Source organism: Neofelis nebulosa, chromosome 1 (genome assembly GCF_028018385.1).
Source record: "Neofelis nebulosa isolate mNeoNeb1 chromosome 1, mNeoNeb1.pri, whole genome shotgun sequence".
Lineage (NCBI taxonomy): Eukaryota > Metazoa > Chordata > Mammalia > Carnivora > Felidae > Neofelis > Neofelis nebulosa.
Window position 1 is genome coordinate 917,624 of NC_080782.1, and position 14,355 is coordinate 931,978.

The following is a 14,355-nucleotide window of genomic DNA, read 5'->3' on the forward strand; positions in this document are numbered from 1 at the left end:
GTAATTTGCAAATCCTTTCCCCAGTCTTGGATTATGTTTTCATTCTCTTCATGGAGTTTGTCAAAAAACAAGACACTAATTTTGATGAAACCTCATTTACTTTTTTTTTTCTTTTATGGATCTTGCTTTCAAGTGCTGTATTTGGGAAATATTCGCCTAACCCAAGATCACAAAAATTTTCACCAAGGTTTTCTTTGAAATGTTTGAAATTTCAGGTTGCACATTTAGGTAGATGACCCATTTTAACTGACATGGTCGAGATAAGGACAGAAGTTCGTTATTCTACAGGTGGGCAGCCCGTAGCTTCTGCTCTGTTTGTGGAAGAGACATCTTTTCTCCACTGACCTGCCTTTGCACCTTGGTTGAAAAACTCGTTGCCCTATATGTGGGTGTGGGGTTATTTCTCAGCTGTTTCCTTGACCTATTCCTGCATTTTGTTGTTGGTTCCACTCTTGCTATGGACGAATCGTGTCCCCCCGCCCCCAAAATGCCCTAACCCCAGGGTGACTGTATGGGAGATGGGGTCTTTAGGAGGCAAAGTTAAATGCGGTCATCAGTCCAGTTGGACTGTGGCCTCATAACAAGGGATGACCCCTCTCCCCGCCCACCACGTGAAGACACAGCCAGACATCGGCCCTCTGCGATCAGGAAGAGAGCTCTCACCAGGAACTGAATTGCACAGACCTTGGTCTTGGACTTCCCCGCCTCCGTGCGAAAATAACTTGCTGTGGTTTGAGCCATGCAGTCTATGGTGTTTTTGTTATGGCGGCTGAGCTGACTAGCACAGCACTATCTTGGTCACTGTTGTGTTGTGATCATTCTTTCGTCAGGTAATAAAAGTCACACAACTTTGTCCTCTTTCAAAGCTGTTTTGACTATTCTGGGTCATTTTCATTTTTGTATGAATTTTAGAGTCAACATTCCAATTTCCATAAAAAAATCCTGCTGGGGTTGCTTTCGGTGGAGGCTGTCACTCGTTCGTGACCTTTGTTCTTTTTAAATCTAAGCATTTGATGCCATAAAGTTCGTAAAGTTTGAAATATTTTTGTTTACATTCATTTCAAAATATTTCCTAATTTCCCTTTTGACTTCCTCTTGGAACCATTGTCATTTATAGATGTGCCAAATTAGTCTCCGAATATTTGAGGATTTTCTGTGTATATTTTATTCTTTTCTGGATGTATCTCTTGTATCGGTACCTAATTTACTTACTTTCTCATTGGAGAACACACTCGGATCCTTTTAATTTTGTTGGGACTCATCTTATATTCTAGAGTACGGACGATCTTGGTAGGTGCTTCACACGCATTTGAAAAGGTATATTCTGTGTCACTGGGTGATAGGCAAACTCAAACAGGGCAAGCTGGTTTTACGGTTTCTGTCGTCTGTATCCTTGTGCGCTTCTGAACACTCGTCCAATCCGGGTTGGGAGGCGGGTGCCGAGACCCCAGGTGGATTGTGTGGACCCGCCCGTTTCTCCTGCGGCTCTGCGTGTCCCGGTCCCACCGATCGTGAAGCTCTGTGTGGGTCACACACGTAGCACCGTTCCGTCCTCCTGGGGAGCTGAAGCCTAATAACCTCTGCTCCGAAATTGACTTTGATGCTAGGACCATCACTCCTCCTTTCCAGTAGCGTCGGCATCTGTCCTTTGCCCTTTAACCCATTATTTCAAGGGTGTTTCTTTCAGGCATCATGTAGTTAGGTCTTGCTTTTCAGCCCGATCCTTAGTTTCTCCTGTCACTGGGGTGGAGCGGGTGTTGAGATCATCTACGTTTGATGGGAACGTTGATATGGTTGGGTTCAAACCTACCATCTGCTATTTGTTTTCTGTTTTTCCAATGCGTTCTCTGTTCCCTTTTTCCTCCTTTTCTGCCTCCTTTCGGGTCGAGTCGTTTTTTAAAATTCAACTTCCCCTCGTTGGGATCATTAGCTACGTCTCTTTGTCGTGTTACTTCAGCGCCTGTCCCAGTCTTCCGTTGAGTGATGCGACCCCCTCCTCACACCGTGGGAGGACTTTGCAGGCACTTGCTTTCCCCTCCCGGTCGTTGTGATGTTGTGGTCAAACGTGTGGCCACTGCACGCTGGGAACCCAAGCACGTGGAGTCGGTTTTCCTTCAGGCCGTCGATTGTCTTTTAAAAAGATTTAAATAATGAAAAAAGAAGTGTAATTCCCATCTCTGGACCTCATTCTCTGTCGGTCCAGATTTCAAAACCGTATCATTGTCCTTCTGCTTTAAGGACTAACTTTAGTATTTCTTTTGGGTAGGGTCTGCCGGCGATGAATCCTTTCAGCTTTTTTAAGTCTAAAGACATCTCGGGGCGGTGGGTGGCTCAGGCGGTTGAGCGTCTGAATCTTGATGATCTTGGCTCAGGTCATGATCCCAGAGTCCTGGGATCCAGCCCCTCGAGTTGGGCTTGAGATTCTCTCTCCCTCTGTCTCCCCCCCGCCCGCCCCCCTACCCCCGGCCCCGCTCACTCGTGTGTGCTCTTGTTCTCTCTCAAAACACATTTATTTCTCTGTTTTCTCTGACATTTTTGCTGAGTAAAGAATCCTGGGTTGGTGGTCCTCTGTCTCCCCACCCTAAAGACCTCGGCCCACTGTCTTTTAGCGATCATGATGTGCCTGGTATAGTTTCTGTCATGGTTCCTGTGCTTAGAGCTCACCGAGCAAATTGGATCCATGGGTTTGCAGTTTGAATCGGATTTGGAAAGCTATTTCTTTAAATATTTTTCTTTGCCCTTTTCCTCTGGGGACCCAGCTTGAGCTCCTACCGCTCACTGATGCAAGGTTCAATTCTTTCTTTTTTCTCTATTTCGTTTTGAGCTGCTCGTACGGCTTTATCTTCAAGTTTACTTGCCGCGTCTTTTGTGATGTCAAACCCATCCTTAATCCCAAACGTGCATTCGCATCTCAAACACTGTCGTTCTCTTCTCTAGAATTCAGATTTGTGTCTTTCAAAAGATATTTTTAATTCTCTACTGAACACGTTGCATGTTGGCTCCACGAGGTTCCTGAGCAGGTGATACGGTTGTGTAGTGAGACAAGCGGTCAGTGCCTGGTCCGCAAATCCGATCACCCGAGTCCCTCCCAGGGCTGGTTCTGTTGACGAGAGCTCTCTTTTCCGCTTTCCTGCATCCCGGTGATTTCCGACTGGATGGCAGGCGTTGTGGATTTTGCCGTGTCGGGTGCCGCACAATTTTGCATTCCTGAGAGTATTCTGGCACTTCTGCGGCTGCAGGTAAGTCACTTACACACAGCCCGCTCATTCTTCCAGGTCGTGCTTTTAAGCTGCGTTCGGCCGGGTCAGCGCAGCGTTCGTCCAGGGCTGGTGCCTCCTCAGTGTCTCCTCCGTGACGGCTTGTTCCCGGAGGGAGGGTGACCCAAGGTGGTCTTGGTTCCTCCACAGCCACTAGGAGCAAAACTGTGGACGCGTTAACTTCTATTCACTTCAGAAGAATTAACTGGCCCGCCCAGCCCTTGGCGGTATCACCCGGCAGGGACCGACCCCGCGTTCGGGGAGGAGCCCCGCTCGGCCCCCGGGAGACACCAGGTCTCCGGTGTGGTCAGGTGGGCTGGGCTGCAGCCGGCGGAGCCCGTGTTCTGCAGCCTCGGTCCCAGGAGGCACATGCTCCTCACGGTGCAAATACTTCCAAGTTTACGGAGATGCACCTTCTAGCCCGGCATCGCATCTGTTTTGTCTGCGGCTTCACGCGCGCTTGGAAGAGCAATTCAGTCAATTTAGTAAATGGGGTTGTTCGAATTTCCTCCATAATTATGTCTCTTTCCCTGGTGGTTCCATTGATTACCAAGAGAGCTGTGTTAAAGCCTCCAACTAGATTTGCTGATTTCTTGATCTCTCCTTTTAATTCGGCCAGTGTTCGCTAAGTATATTTCGAGCCGCGTCGTTAGGTTCATATACCTTTGGGGCTATTGTGTCTTCCGACTGAACGGGGCCCTCGATGGTCATGAAGGTGACCCCTCACCTCCACACTCACTGGAACCACAGTCTGACCACACAGACTTCCTCACGGTTATGTTTGCACGCTACGTGCACCTCCCATTTAAACATTGTCAATATACCTTTAAATAGCAATGGTTAGGTTTTTAAAAAATTTGGCCTGGCAACTTATTTAGGAGTTTTTTAGTCTATATTTGATATAATTATTGGTATGGTTGGATCGAAATTTACCGTTTGCTATCTGTTTTCTGTTTGTATTGTCTGTCCTTTGTTCCCTTTTCTCACTTTCCTGCTTAGTTTGGATAAAGTATTATTTAAAAATATATTTTACTTCTCCTATTGGCTTCTTCGTTCTACATTTTTATTTCTTTGGGGGCTTAGGATACACATCGATCCTATCCTACTTTCAAATCCTCGCAATCCTCGTGCACACGGTCTCGACGTGCACAGTCCTCGTGCACAGGGTCTCCACGTGCACAGTCCTCGTGCACAAGGTCTCCACGCACACAGTCCTCGTGCACAGGGTCTCCACATGCATAATCCTCATGCACACGGTCTCCACGTGTATAATCCTCCTGCTCAGGGCCTCCACATACACAATCTCGTGCACAGTCCTCATGCACAGGGCCTCCACGTGCACAGTCCTCGTGCACAGGGCCTCCACATGCACAATCTCGTGCACAGTCCTCGTGCACAGTCCTCATGCACAGGGCCTCCACGTGCAAGTCCTCGTTCACACAGTCTTCGCGTGCATAATCCTCGTGCACACGGTCTCCACATGCATAATCCTCGTGCGCAGGGTCTCCACATGCACAATCTCGTGCACAGTCCTCATGCACAGTCCTCGCGCACAGGGCCTCCACGTGCACAGGGCCTTCACATGCACAATCTCATGCACAGTCCTCGTGCACGGGGCCTCCACGTGCACAGTCCTCATGCACACGGTCTCCATGTGCAGGCCGTGGAGGTTTCCCTTCTCTGGCTGCTTGGACAACGGTCTCTCTGTAAGTGGCCTTTGTTTGTTTCTTACAGTGCGGCTTGCTGTATGTTTGTTATAGTTACTCTGCTTGTGGCCTCTTGTGTTTCTTGGATGCCTGAGTATATAGATTTGCAAAAATCCTGGCTGTTATTTTGTCAAGTCATTTTTTTGCCCTGATATTGCGTTCCAGGGCTCCATCACAAGTGACAGAACACTGAATGTTTCCTTCTGTTTTTGGCCCGTGTGTCCCCGGGACCGCACACGGCTATTTTCTCGAGAATACTTTCCCCAGAGGGTCTGGTCTCTGGAACTCGGTCCAGGGCAGGACACACGGGGTGGACGGCGGCTGCCTCTTCTCCCAGCCAACGCAGCGTGTGGACACCTGCACGGGGCGGCCCTGGAAGGGGACTGAGACGAAGCAGAGTTGGTCGACTGGGAGCCCCCCCCCGGGCCGATGTGGTCACACTGGTTCCCCCTTGACAGAAGCAGGTCCCGGACGTGGCCCCCGAGGCGCTGCCGCTCCCTGGAGTCCGGCCGATCACCCTGGCTCCTCCTTCATTTTAATACGCTCCTTCCAGGCATGCGTGTGTCTCCTCTGCCCTGGGCACCTCTGCCAGCACCGTCTGCGCACCTAACCGGGGGCTTCCTTCCGCACGGCATGTCGTGTGTGACACTAGGGGCGGGGCTTTGGCAAAGGAAGCCCGGGCGTGCGCTTGCACCCCTGCTCTTACCGAGCTCCCCCCGCCGGGAAGCAGCTGGCCTTGCTGGACGAAGGAGCCCCGAGGCGCCAGGACCCGGCCCGGGGCGGCACCCGTGATGTGGGCGTGTCCCGAGGGCCGTTTCCTAGCAGGAGACCCTCCTGTGACCCAGGCAGGGCGGCGGCTCTTCTGACACCTGGTAGTAACGGGGGGGGGGGGGCTGGTGTGGTTTCGTCTCGAGGCGGGTGCCTCCTCCGGACAGACCCCCCCTTCCCACCCCCACCCCCACCCCCCAGCCCCGTAAGCCAATTCCAGCTGCGCGTCTGCGCGTGGTTCTCTGGCCAGGGAAGCGGGAGCAGCGCTGACGTGTTTCCTGCGCAGACTCCCCGCCCCTCCCTGTGCTGTCCGCCCGGCGGACCGGCTCGCCGCCCGGACACCGCCGGGTCTGCAAGTGGCCTGTCCCCCGGGGCGAGGGGGGGACCTGCCGGATGCCCTCGTTCCCGGGAGGCCGGTCACGCACTTCCGCTTCTCTTCGCGGCTTTGGGCTCCTTCGCTTTGAGGTCATGGTTCCTAAGGATGGAGCGCCACCGCCTGGGGACACAGCTGACCCCCCTCTCCCCCGCACTGAGCTCAGCGGCCCCGCAGGACGGGGAGGGCGGAGCCCCGTGGCCCTCTGGACACTTTCATCACTAAGATCGTGGCTGATAAAGGCTCCAGATACCTCGGGACGGAGATGCTCCGCTAGGTAAGGACACTCACTTTCCGGGGACGGCGGGAGCCAAGGACACGTGCGTGCGGGTGGGAAACCCCGTAAGCGGCCACGCGGACGCCTTCGCCTTCCTGGCCTGGTGTGTGCGCGTGCACGGCGTGTGCTTGTGCGACGGAGCACACGCCGCAGGTTGTTGGCCGTTCACTCACTCCCCCCACTCCGTGGACTCCCGTGCTGTGTGTGGGAACGTGAACGGCAGTGGACGTGAGCTCTGTGTTCTGTTAGACAACATCCGGGGGGGGTGGGGGTGGGTGTGTGTGACCGCGTCCGCGTTCACGCTGCCCAGGACTGGACGCGAAGGTCCGCGGGCGGGGATAGTCCCGGGGAGAAGGTAACGCGTCTGTTTGGAGCGGTGGCTCAGGGGCAGCACCCCGGATGGGAGGCGCGTGCGGGAGCGGACAGGGGACGGACGGGCAGTGCCCGTCGAGCGTTCGGAGCGCCGGTCCACCGGCCGAGGCCGGGGGTCTGGCGCCCTCCTACCGGCGGCTCCTGGGGGCGCAGCAGGGGCCTGGCGGGGGCCGCGGAGACGCCTCTTCTGCCCCTGGTCCCTGATGGAGACTTCCCGAGGGTGCGCGTCCCCGTCAAGCCCGCGCCCGGTGGGGACGTGGATGAGCCGAGTGCCCGGAGGCCGCGGCAGGCCCACACCGTTGTCACCGCCACGGTCCCCACAGCCCGTGGCGGCTGCTGCTTCCCGCTACACCCGGAAGCCCCCGGCTTCGAATGTGACTTGAACCCCTTCAGAGGCAACACCCAGTTACGACAAGAAACAGGGCAAAGAAGTAAAAACCGATTCACAGGTGAGTGCCACCTCGGGGCGCACCCTCCCGGCCCACCCAGCGGGGCCGGCTTCTCTGGCGCGTCTCACCGAGCACGGCCGTGGCGCATTCTCCCGCCTTGGAGCGAGCGGCCACTTAACCGTCTCGTTGCGGTTACTTCTGGGGACGGTCGTGACCTGGCCGTTTCTCTTCTTCCACTTCTGAGCCCTTTACGGCCTTGAGAAGAGGCCCGAACACCGGACCCTTTCTCGTGGCTGCGCCAGGCGGAGCGTGTGCGGTGTGTGCGAAATGCGAGGAACCGACCCACCGGGCAGGCGGGCGGCCGCACACGTTTGGGTTCCCGAGGTGTCAGCCGCAGAATTTCCATTCCGGGGCTTTCCAAACCTGCCCCGAGAAACCCCATCGTGACGGGTTCTCGGTCATGGCCCAAGAACCGTCTGCGGTCGCGTTTCCGATAAAGAACGACACGTGACAAAGCGTGTCCTCGGGTACGTACGACTTTATGCTTTACTCATTCCAGTGGAGACCAAAGCTGTTTCACGGAGCCCACCCCGGACCCCCGGTCCCCACGGGGCCCCCATCGTCTCCGTCCCCACCTCCCACAAAAGGGGTCCATCCATGTCCACGTTCGGAACGCCCGCAGGTGCGAGGCCGCACGGAAGCGCAGGAGGAACAAACATCCATCCCAAGTCTGCTTATCAGAGGCTTTTTTCCTGAAAACGCGCACGGCATTCCGTTCAAACAGCCCTTCATGCGCAGACGGGGAGGGGCCTCCCCTCGGGATATCTTCGTCTATTCACCTCCTTCACCCGTCACTTGTACGTTTTCTCTTTTAAAAACAAAACTTTATGCATCTACAGTCACAAAACGGATCGCCGTGAACCGCCAGGCTGTGTCTGGCCACCGCGGGCGCCCCGCTGGCACTGTCACGCTGGTGTGGCCGGGGAGGGGGCACAGCCGAGGCCGGGGGGCTTTTCCTTCACTCATGGCCGTGGCCGTGGATGGAAATGCGCACCGAGAACTCCTGGGGAGGTTACAAACGCTTTTTCCTGTACTTAGGGCCTGGCGGTCACTTCCTACGCAGAGGCCCAAGAACAAAATACAACTTATTTAGAAATTCAGAAGAACTTTCCCCCTAGGCAAACCCAGAGGCTTTGCTTCAGGGAACGGAGTGGAGACCGCGGCGCTTATATTGTGCTTTAAGGACAGGTTTCCAGCTGTGTGTCCAGGGAGTGATCTGGGCTGAGCTCCGGGCAGGAGAGGCGACAGGAACCTTCCCTTTCCTGTGTCTGGAGGCTGTGCTCCTCCCCTCGGGCTCACCAGAGGCCTGACGGCCTTCCCCGGACCTCCTGCCATCCGCACGGGCTGTCCCCCCGGCACTGGCTCCCGCTCCCTGCACATGGTTCCCTTCCCCCACAGCTCCTCCCCCTGCACACGTGGGACCCAGCACCGGGAGCAGGGATGAGGGTTGGCCTCCCAGCGGGCCCGGCCCGTTGGCCCGGTGCAGCCCCCCTGCCGGCCCAGCACCACCGTTGAGGCCGCTGTGTGCGCGGGGAGGCAGATCACGTCCCGTTACACGGAGACACCAGGCTGGTAATGTCTGTGGAAAAGAGAGGTCTGAAAAGGGTTAAAGAGGCAGATGGGAGCTCTGGGCCACGTGTGTGGGGGACCCAGACACGGGTGGACCTGGTGGAGAGAGGCCGGCAAGAGGCTGAAGTCAAAGCCCCACACAGCCTCAGGCCTGATCACAAAAGGGCCCGTAAATAAATATCCTCTAGTCCTGAAAGGAAAAATGAAGTAGAAAACAAGTTTTGTTTTTTTTTTAAAAAACGCTGTGAGCTTCCCGAAGTATCTAAACGAAGTTTATAAAACGCCCGTGAGCGCCCACAGATACAGAAACGTTTAAAATTAGATGCGGCCCTGCCAGCCTGTGACCCCCCAAGGTCAGCGGACGGTCTGTGCTGGGATGGAAACGCGCGTGACGTGCCCTGGTCTCAAGTGTGTGTCACGCGTGCACGTGGAGGCCCGTCCGCCGGCCGAGCCGCCGAGAAGGGACACGAACGGGGACGTGGCAGAGACCGTGGTGGAAACGAGCCAGGATGGTCCGGGCGACGGGGACAGGTACCCGGCCACGCGGCCTCCCTCACGCAGGGCTGTCCACGGAGGAGCAGGGTGACGAGCCCGAGTCTTGTGGATGGGCCTGAGGCCGGCGGGCGCACGGCCACGTGGAGGCGGGTGGTGACTGGGCCACGGAGACGCCTCATCTTGCCAGAAACCTTCATCCTAGTCCAGTTTCTTCCGGAAAGGTTTCCTCCCAACACCCGAGTTTTCAGGGCTGAAGTCAGCACAGAAGCCGTTGGGGGCTGGAGCTGGGGGCGTCCGCGGGCAGCTCTCAGGACGCGTCTGGTCAGGGTAGAGGTAGTCCTCCGCAAAGTCGGGGAACGCTTCTGCAAACCTGCGGAAGTCGGCTGAAAAGACGGGCGTCTGGGTTATAGGGCGACAGATGTCCGGAACCTGGGGCCCCTGTGCCTGGTTCTGCATGGGCAACCAGCTTACATCTCACACCCTCGCGGGAGGGCTGGGTCCATGTGTGTGTGGAGGGCTGGATCCATGTGGGGGGAGGGGGGAGGGGTGGGGCCCATGTGGGGGGAGGGGGGAGGGCTGGGGTCCATGTGGGGGGGGAGGGGGAGGGCTGGGGTCCATGTGGGGGGGGAGGGGGAGGGCTGGGGTCCATGTGGGGGGGGGAGGGGGAGGGCTGGGGTCCATGTGGGGGGGAGGGGGAGGGCTGGGGTCCATGTGGGGGGAGGGGGGAGGGCTGGGGTCCATGTGGGGGGGGGAGGGGGGAGGGCTGGGGTCCATGTGGGGGGGGAGGGGGAGGGCTGGGGCCCATGTGGGGGGAGGGGGAGGGCTGGGGCCCATGTGGGGGGAGGGCTGGGGTCCATGTGGGGGGAGGGGGGAGGGCTGGGGTCCATGTGGGAGGGGAGGGGGAGGGCTGGGGTCCATGTGGGGGGAGGGGGGAGGGCTGGGGTCCATGTGGGGGGGGGAGGGGGGAGGGCTGGGGTCCATGTGGGGGGGGAGGGGGAGGGCTGGGGCCCATGTGGGGGGAGGGGGAGGGCTGGGGCCCATGTGGGGGGAGGGCTGGGGTCCATGTGGGGGGAGGGGGGAGGGCTGGGGTCCATGTGGGGGGGGAGGGGGGAGGGCTGGGGTCCATGTGGGGGGGGAGGGGGAGGGCTGGGGTCCATGTGGGGGGAGGGGGGAGGGCTGGGGTCCATGTGGGGGGAGGGGGGAGGGCTGGGGTCCATGTGGGGGGAGGGGGGAGGGCTGGGACCATGTGGGGGGGGAGGGGGGAGGGCTGGGGTCCATGTGGGGGGAGGGGGGAGGGCATGGGTCCATGGGGGGGAGGGGGGAGGGCTGGGGTCCATGGGGGGGGAGGGGGGCTGCGCATGAACAGGGCTCAGAGCCATTCGGCTTTGCCGCCTTGGGGAAATCTAAGGCGAACGTGCTCTTCGAGGCGCAGGCGTACTCCAGGTGCTTGACACGTGCAAAGGAGCCGCTGTTCACCCAGGAGTCGGCTCAGAGGCAGGACAAGGTGTCCACACCCGTGACCTGACAGCCTGCGAGGCAGGCGCCACTGGGGACTCGTCCATGCGCTGGAGACAGCAGGGTCACCCTCCCGGCCGATCACCTGAGTGGCTCTGAGCCCCCGCGTCATCTCCCAGGCCTGGGACCCAGTCTTGGGGTGGGCAGTGCCCCCGGGGCGCCCCAACGGCTTGGAGACGCTCTAGGCCTGGGTGTGGGAGGGCTTTTCTGGAAGGTGCTCACTTGGCACGTCATCACCACGCCTCAGTGCGCCCGGACAACGCCACCTGCCCTCAGGCGGAGACACGCGCGCGCGCGCACACACACACACACACACACACACACACACTCACGCTAAACCAACACACGTGTCTGACATTTGGACGCAATTTAAAAACACATCCAAACAAGACACGAACAATGACCTTTCCTGAGCAAATGTCTACTGTTTTTTTTAGCGAGGAAACATTCACTTTCAGACGTGCGCACTGGCTGGTGTGCAGAGGGGGCTGCCTTCTGGGGGTCCTACTGCCCCTCCCCCTTCCTCCTTGGCCTGCGGGTGGGTTTCAGGTCTGAGTCCCTGAAGATCTTGGCTGTCCCACTTTGTGTGGCCGAAAGCGATGAGCCGACCCCCCACCCCCTCCCTGCAGCGGTCAGTCCTGAGGGGTCTGGCTCCCCGCCTCCACGGAGAACCCGGATCGCGGACCCCCGTGGGCGGCCACGGCCCGGCCTCAGCACACACCGCCCGCTGCCCTTGGGGGTGGCATGGATCTGGGGTTCCGAGCCTGGGCTTGAAGTCTGGCCCTATTAATTCCCTGCAGGGATCAGATCCCAAATGCCCTAACCCATCCCCGCCAGGTCTGGGGAAGAATCTTCCTTCGGACAATCTTGTGTAGCCCGAGACACCGTGGGGCCCTGGCAAGCATGGATGGTGTCTCCCGCGGCCCGCCTCCTGGGCACACGCCTGCACCATGCAGCCGTCCTCCCCCCGTGCCCGGGCCGCTCACCAAACGTGATCCTCCCTGTCTCCTCCTCGTCGATGGCCCGGAAGAGGTCGGTCACGGTGAGCTCGGCCACGCCTAAGGCAGTCTTGAGGATGTTGGACAGGGCGCCTTCATCGACGCAGCCGTCCTGTGACCCGTACATCTGCAGGCAGAGGCCGGTGTCACCCACGATCCCCCAACTGTGCAGAGGCCCTGACCCCACGGCTCCCACTCCCAGGAGCACAGAGGCCTGCGCCACACCCAGCTGCCCTGGCAGGGGGCCTCCGGGTGGTGGGACGCGTGAGTGCTCAATGAAATGAATGTGCCATCACCGTGCTTGACCTTGAGGGGGTGGCTGACCCACTGACCTTTTCCAACAGCTTCTGCTTAGGTTCTGGCGAGTGACTGAGGAAGTCCCTGTGGGGCTGGCACCAGCTGTCAACCGCAGCGTGAGCACCCCAGGGCTGGTCACCATCGGTCTGCCCATTAGCCGGGGGCCACCCTCTCCCGGGCTCCCCCTCCTTCAGTGGCCTGAGAAGCCTGCCCGTCCAGTGGGACCCCAGCACTGAGATACAAGCACTGCCTGGCTTATACATCAGGCTCTCACGAGTCTGGCTAACAGGAGTTGCATCTAGGGGCATCTGGGTGGCTCAGTCGGTCGAGCGTCCGACTTTGGCTCAGGTCATGATCTCACGGTCTGTGGGTTCGAGCCCCGCGTCGGGCTCTGTGCTGACAGCTCGGAGCCTGGAGCCTGCTTCGGATTCTGTGTCTCCCTCTCTCTCTGCCCCTCCCCTGCTCACGCTCTGTCTCTGCCTCAAAAACAAAAACCTTCAAAAAATATTAGAATAGGAGGTGCATCTGTAACAAGGAGCCATTCTCAGACCCTGACAAAACTGTGTTTCTGGGGAGTGAAGCCGGCCCAGCCCCATCCCAGCTGACAGTGTCCGGGGGAGGCAGCCGGGTGAGGGCACGTGAGCCGGGACCCCGTTACGGGTGTTTCTCAGACTCTCAGAATCCCGGGGATGTGGTGGAAAGCTCAGCGCTGGGCACACAGCCGCTCTGCAGCCTGAGCCGACGCGCTGACGAAGAGGCCGTGGTGGGAGAGCGGACCGGGTGCGGGCTGCGCCGGACGGATGGCGTAGGGCGGCCCTGTCCAGGCGCCCCGGAACTCACAAAGATCCCACCCCGTGCCCTTCTTGTGAGTGTGGATCACGGACTGCAGGAGGAAATGGATTTGAGGACGTTTTGGGCGTTTTCACAAACGACGGCCGATACGAGCTTACGTGAGAACGGCGGCTGGGCAGAGAGGAAGTCCGTCCGTACCGCAAGGGCCCGTAATCGGGTACGGCAGGCCTGATGTGATCCGCGCCTCACTGTCCCTACAAACTAACCTCATACGCACTCCACGCTTACCTTGAACGCCAGCTGGATGGTGTCCAGAGTCCGGGACGGCCGGCAGACGACGGACAGGGCGACGACATACTCCCGAGGATCCATCGTGCCGTCTCCACTCTGGGAAAGAGACACATCCTCAGGGCGCCGCTCGGTCCCTCCGCGCGCGTGTGCGGGGCGGTGCTGGGGTGTTAACGCTAATCCCTGGATATTAGCGGAAAGGTCAGGGGCATCTGGGTGGCTCGGTGAGTTAAGTGTTTGATCCGGACTTCAGCTCAGGTCACGCTTCACAGTTCCTGAGATGGAGCCGAGTCGGCACAGAGCCCGCTTGGGATTCTCTCTCTCACTCTCTCCCGGGCCCTCCCGTGTGTGCACATGCTCTCTCTCTGTCTCTCTCTCTCTCTCTCTCAAGATAAACTTAAAAAAAAAAAGTTCCACTTGATTTGCTATTACCTGCTTACATGAAATGCATATTAAAAAAATTTTTTTGTGTTTATCTGTTTTATTGAGAGAGAGAAATAGAGAGAGAGAGAGAGAGAGAGAGAGAGAGAGAGAGAGAGAGAGAAATGGAACGTGAGCGGGGGAGGGGCAGAGAGGGAGACACAGAATCCAACGCAGGGTCCAGGCTCTGAGCTGTCAGCACAGAGCCCGACGTGGGGCTCGAACCCACAGACCGTGAGCTGAAGTTGGACGCTTAGCCAAATGAGCCACGCAGGCGCCCCACGAAACGAGTATTTTGTAAGAACATTCACGGCCGACTGGCTTTTACAAGGTGATCTCAGCACACACCCTTTTAGGACGTTACAATTGATTCTCAAAGTCTACGAGACCAGCACGTGAATCTCCTCCGGAAAGTTCACGCGATGCGGTGCCCGCTGCCTAAGGCTCTCCTTCTAGAAAAAACCCCAGCAGACAGCAAGGCTCTCATCTGTGCCCCGAGAACCTAGGTGAGCACGTGGAAAGGTGGGCACCCAGCCTGGCCTGCCGTGCACCCACGTTGCACATCCCCAAGGAGCCTGCGGGCCAGGCTGCTGTTGAGTGAGCAGGCCGCCACGGGGCGTGGGATGAGCCGGGGGGCGGACGGGGAGGTGGAGGCCTCGCGGATGGAGAGATTTCTGGCACAGGGGTGGGGGCACAAGGGTCCCTTGCCGTCCCCCGAAGGGAAGGGACAGGCTTCCCTGGGATGGCCCCACGCCCGTGGTCCAGGCGGGGTGGCCTCC

At 58.4% G+C, this 14,355-nt stretch overlaps 1 protein-coding gene across 3 annotated transcripts in view; it reads right to left on the reverse strand.

Annotated features, from left to right (window-relative positions):
* Nucleotides 1-8,948: 8,948 nt before the first annotated feature.
* LPCAT1 (lysophosphatidylcholine acyltransferase 1) overlaps nt 8,949-14,355 on the reverse strand; it is a 45,263-nt gene continuing 39,856 nt past the window's right edge. For all 3 annotated transcript variants that reach the window (XM_058712584.1, XM_058712661.1, XM_058712708.1), the window contains exons 12-14: nt 13,157-13,255; nt 11,768-11,906; nt 8,949-9,649 (exon numbers count right to left, since the gene is read on the reverse strand). In XM_058712584.1, the coding sequence (XP_058568567.1) occupies nt 9,465-9,649; nt 11,768-11,906; nt 13,157-13,255 (423 nt within the window). In that variant the 3' untranslated portion in view covers nt 8,949-9,464. The remainder of the gene's footprint in view (nt 9,650-11,767; nt 11,907-13,156; nt 13,256-14,355) is intronic.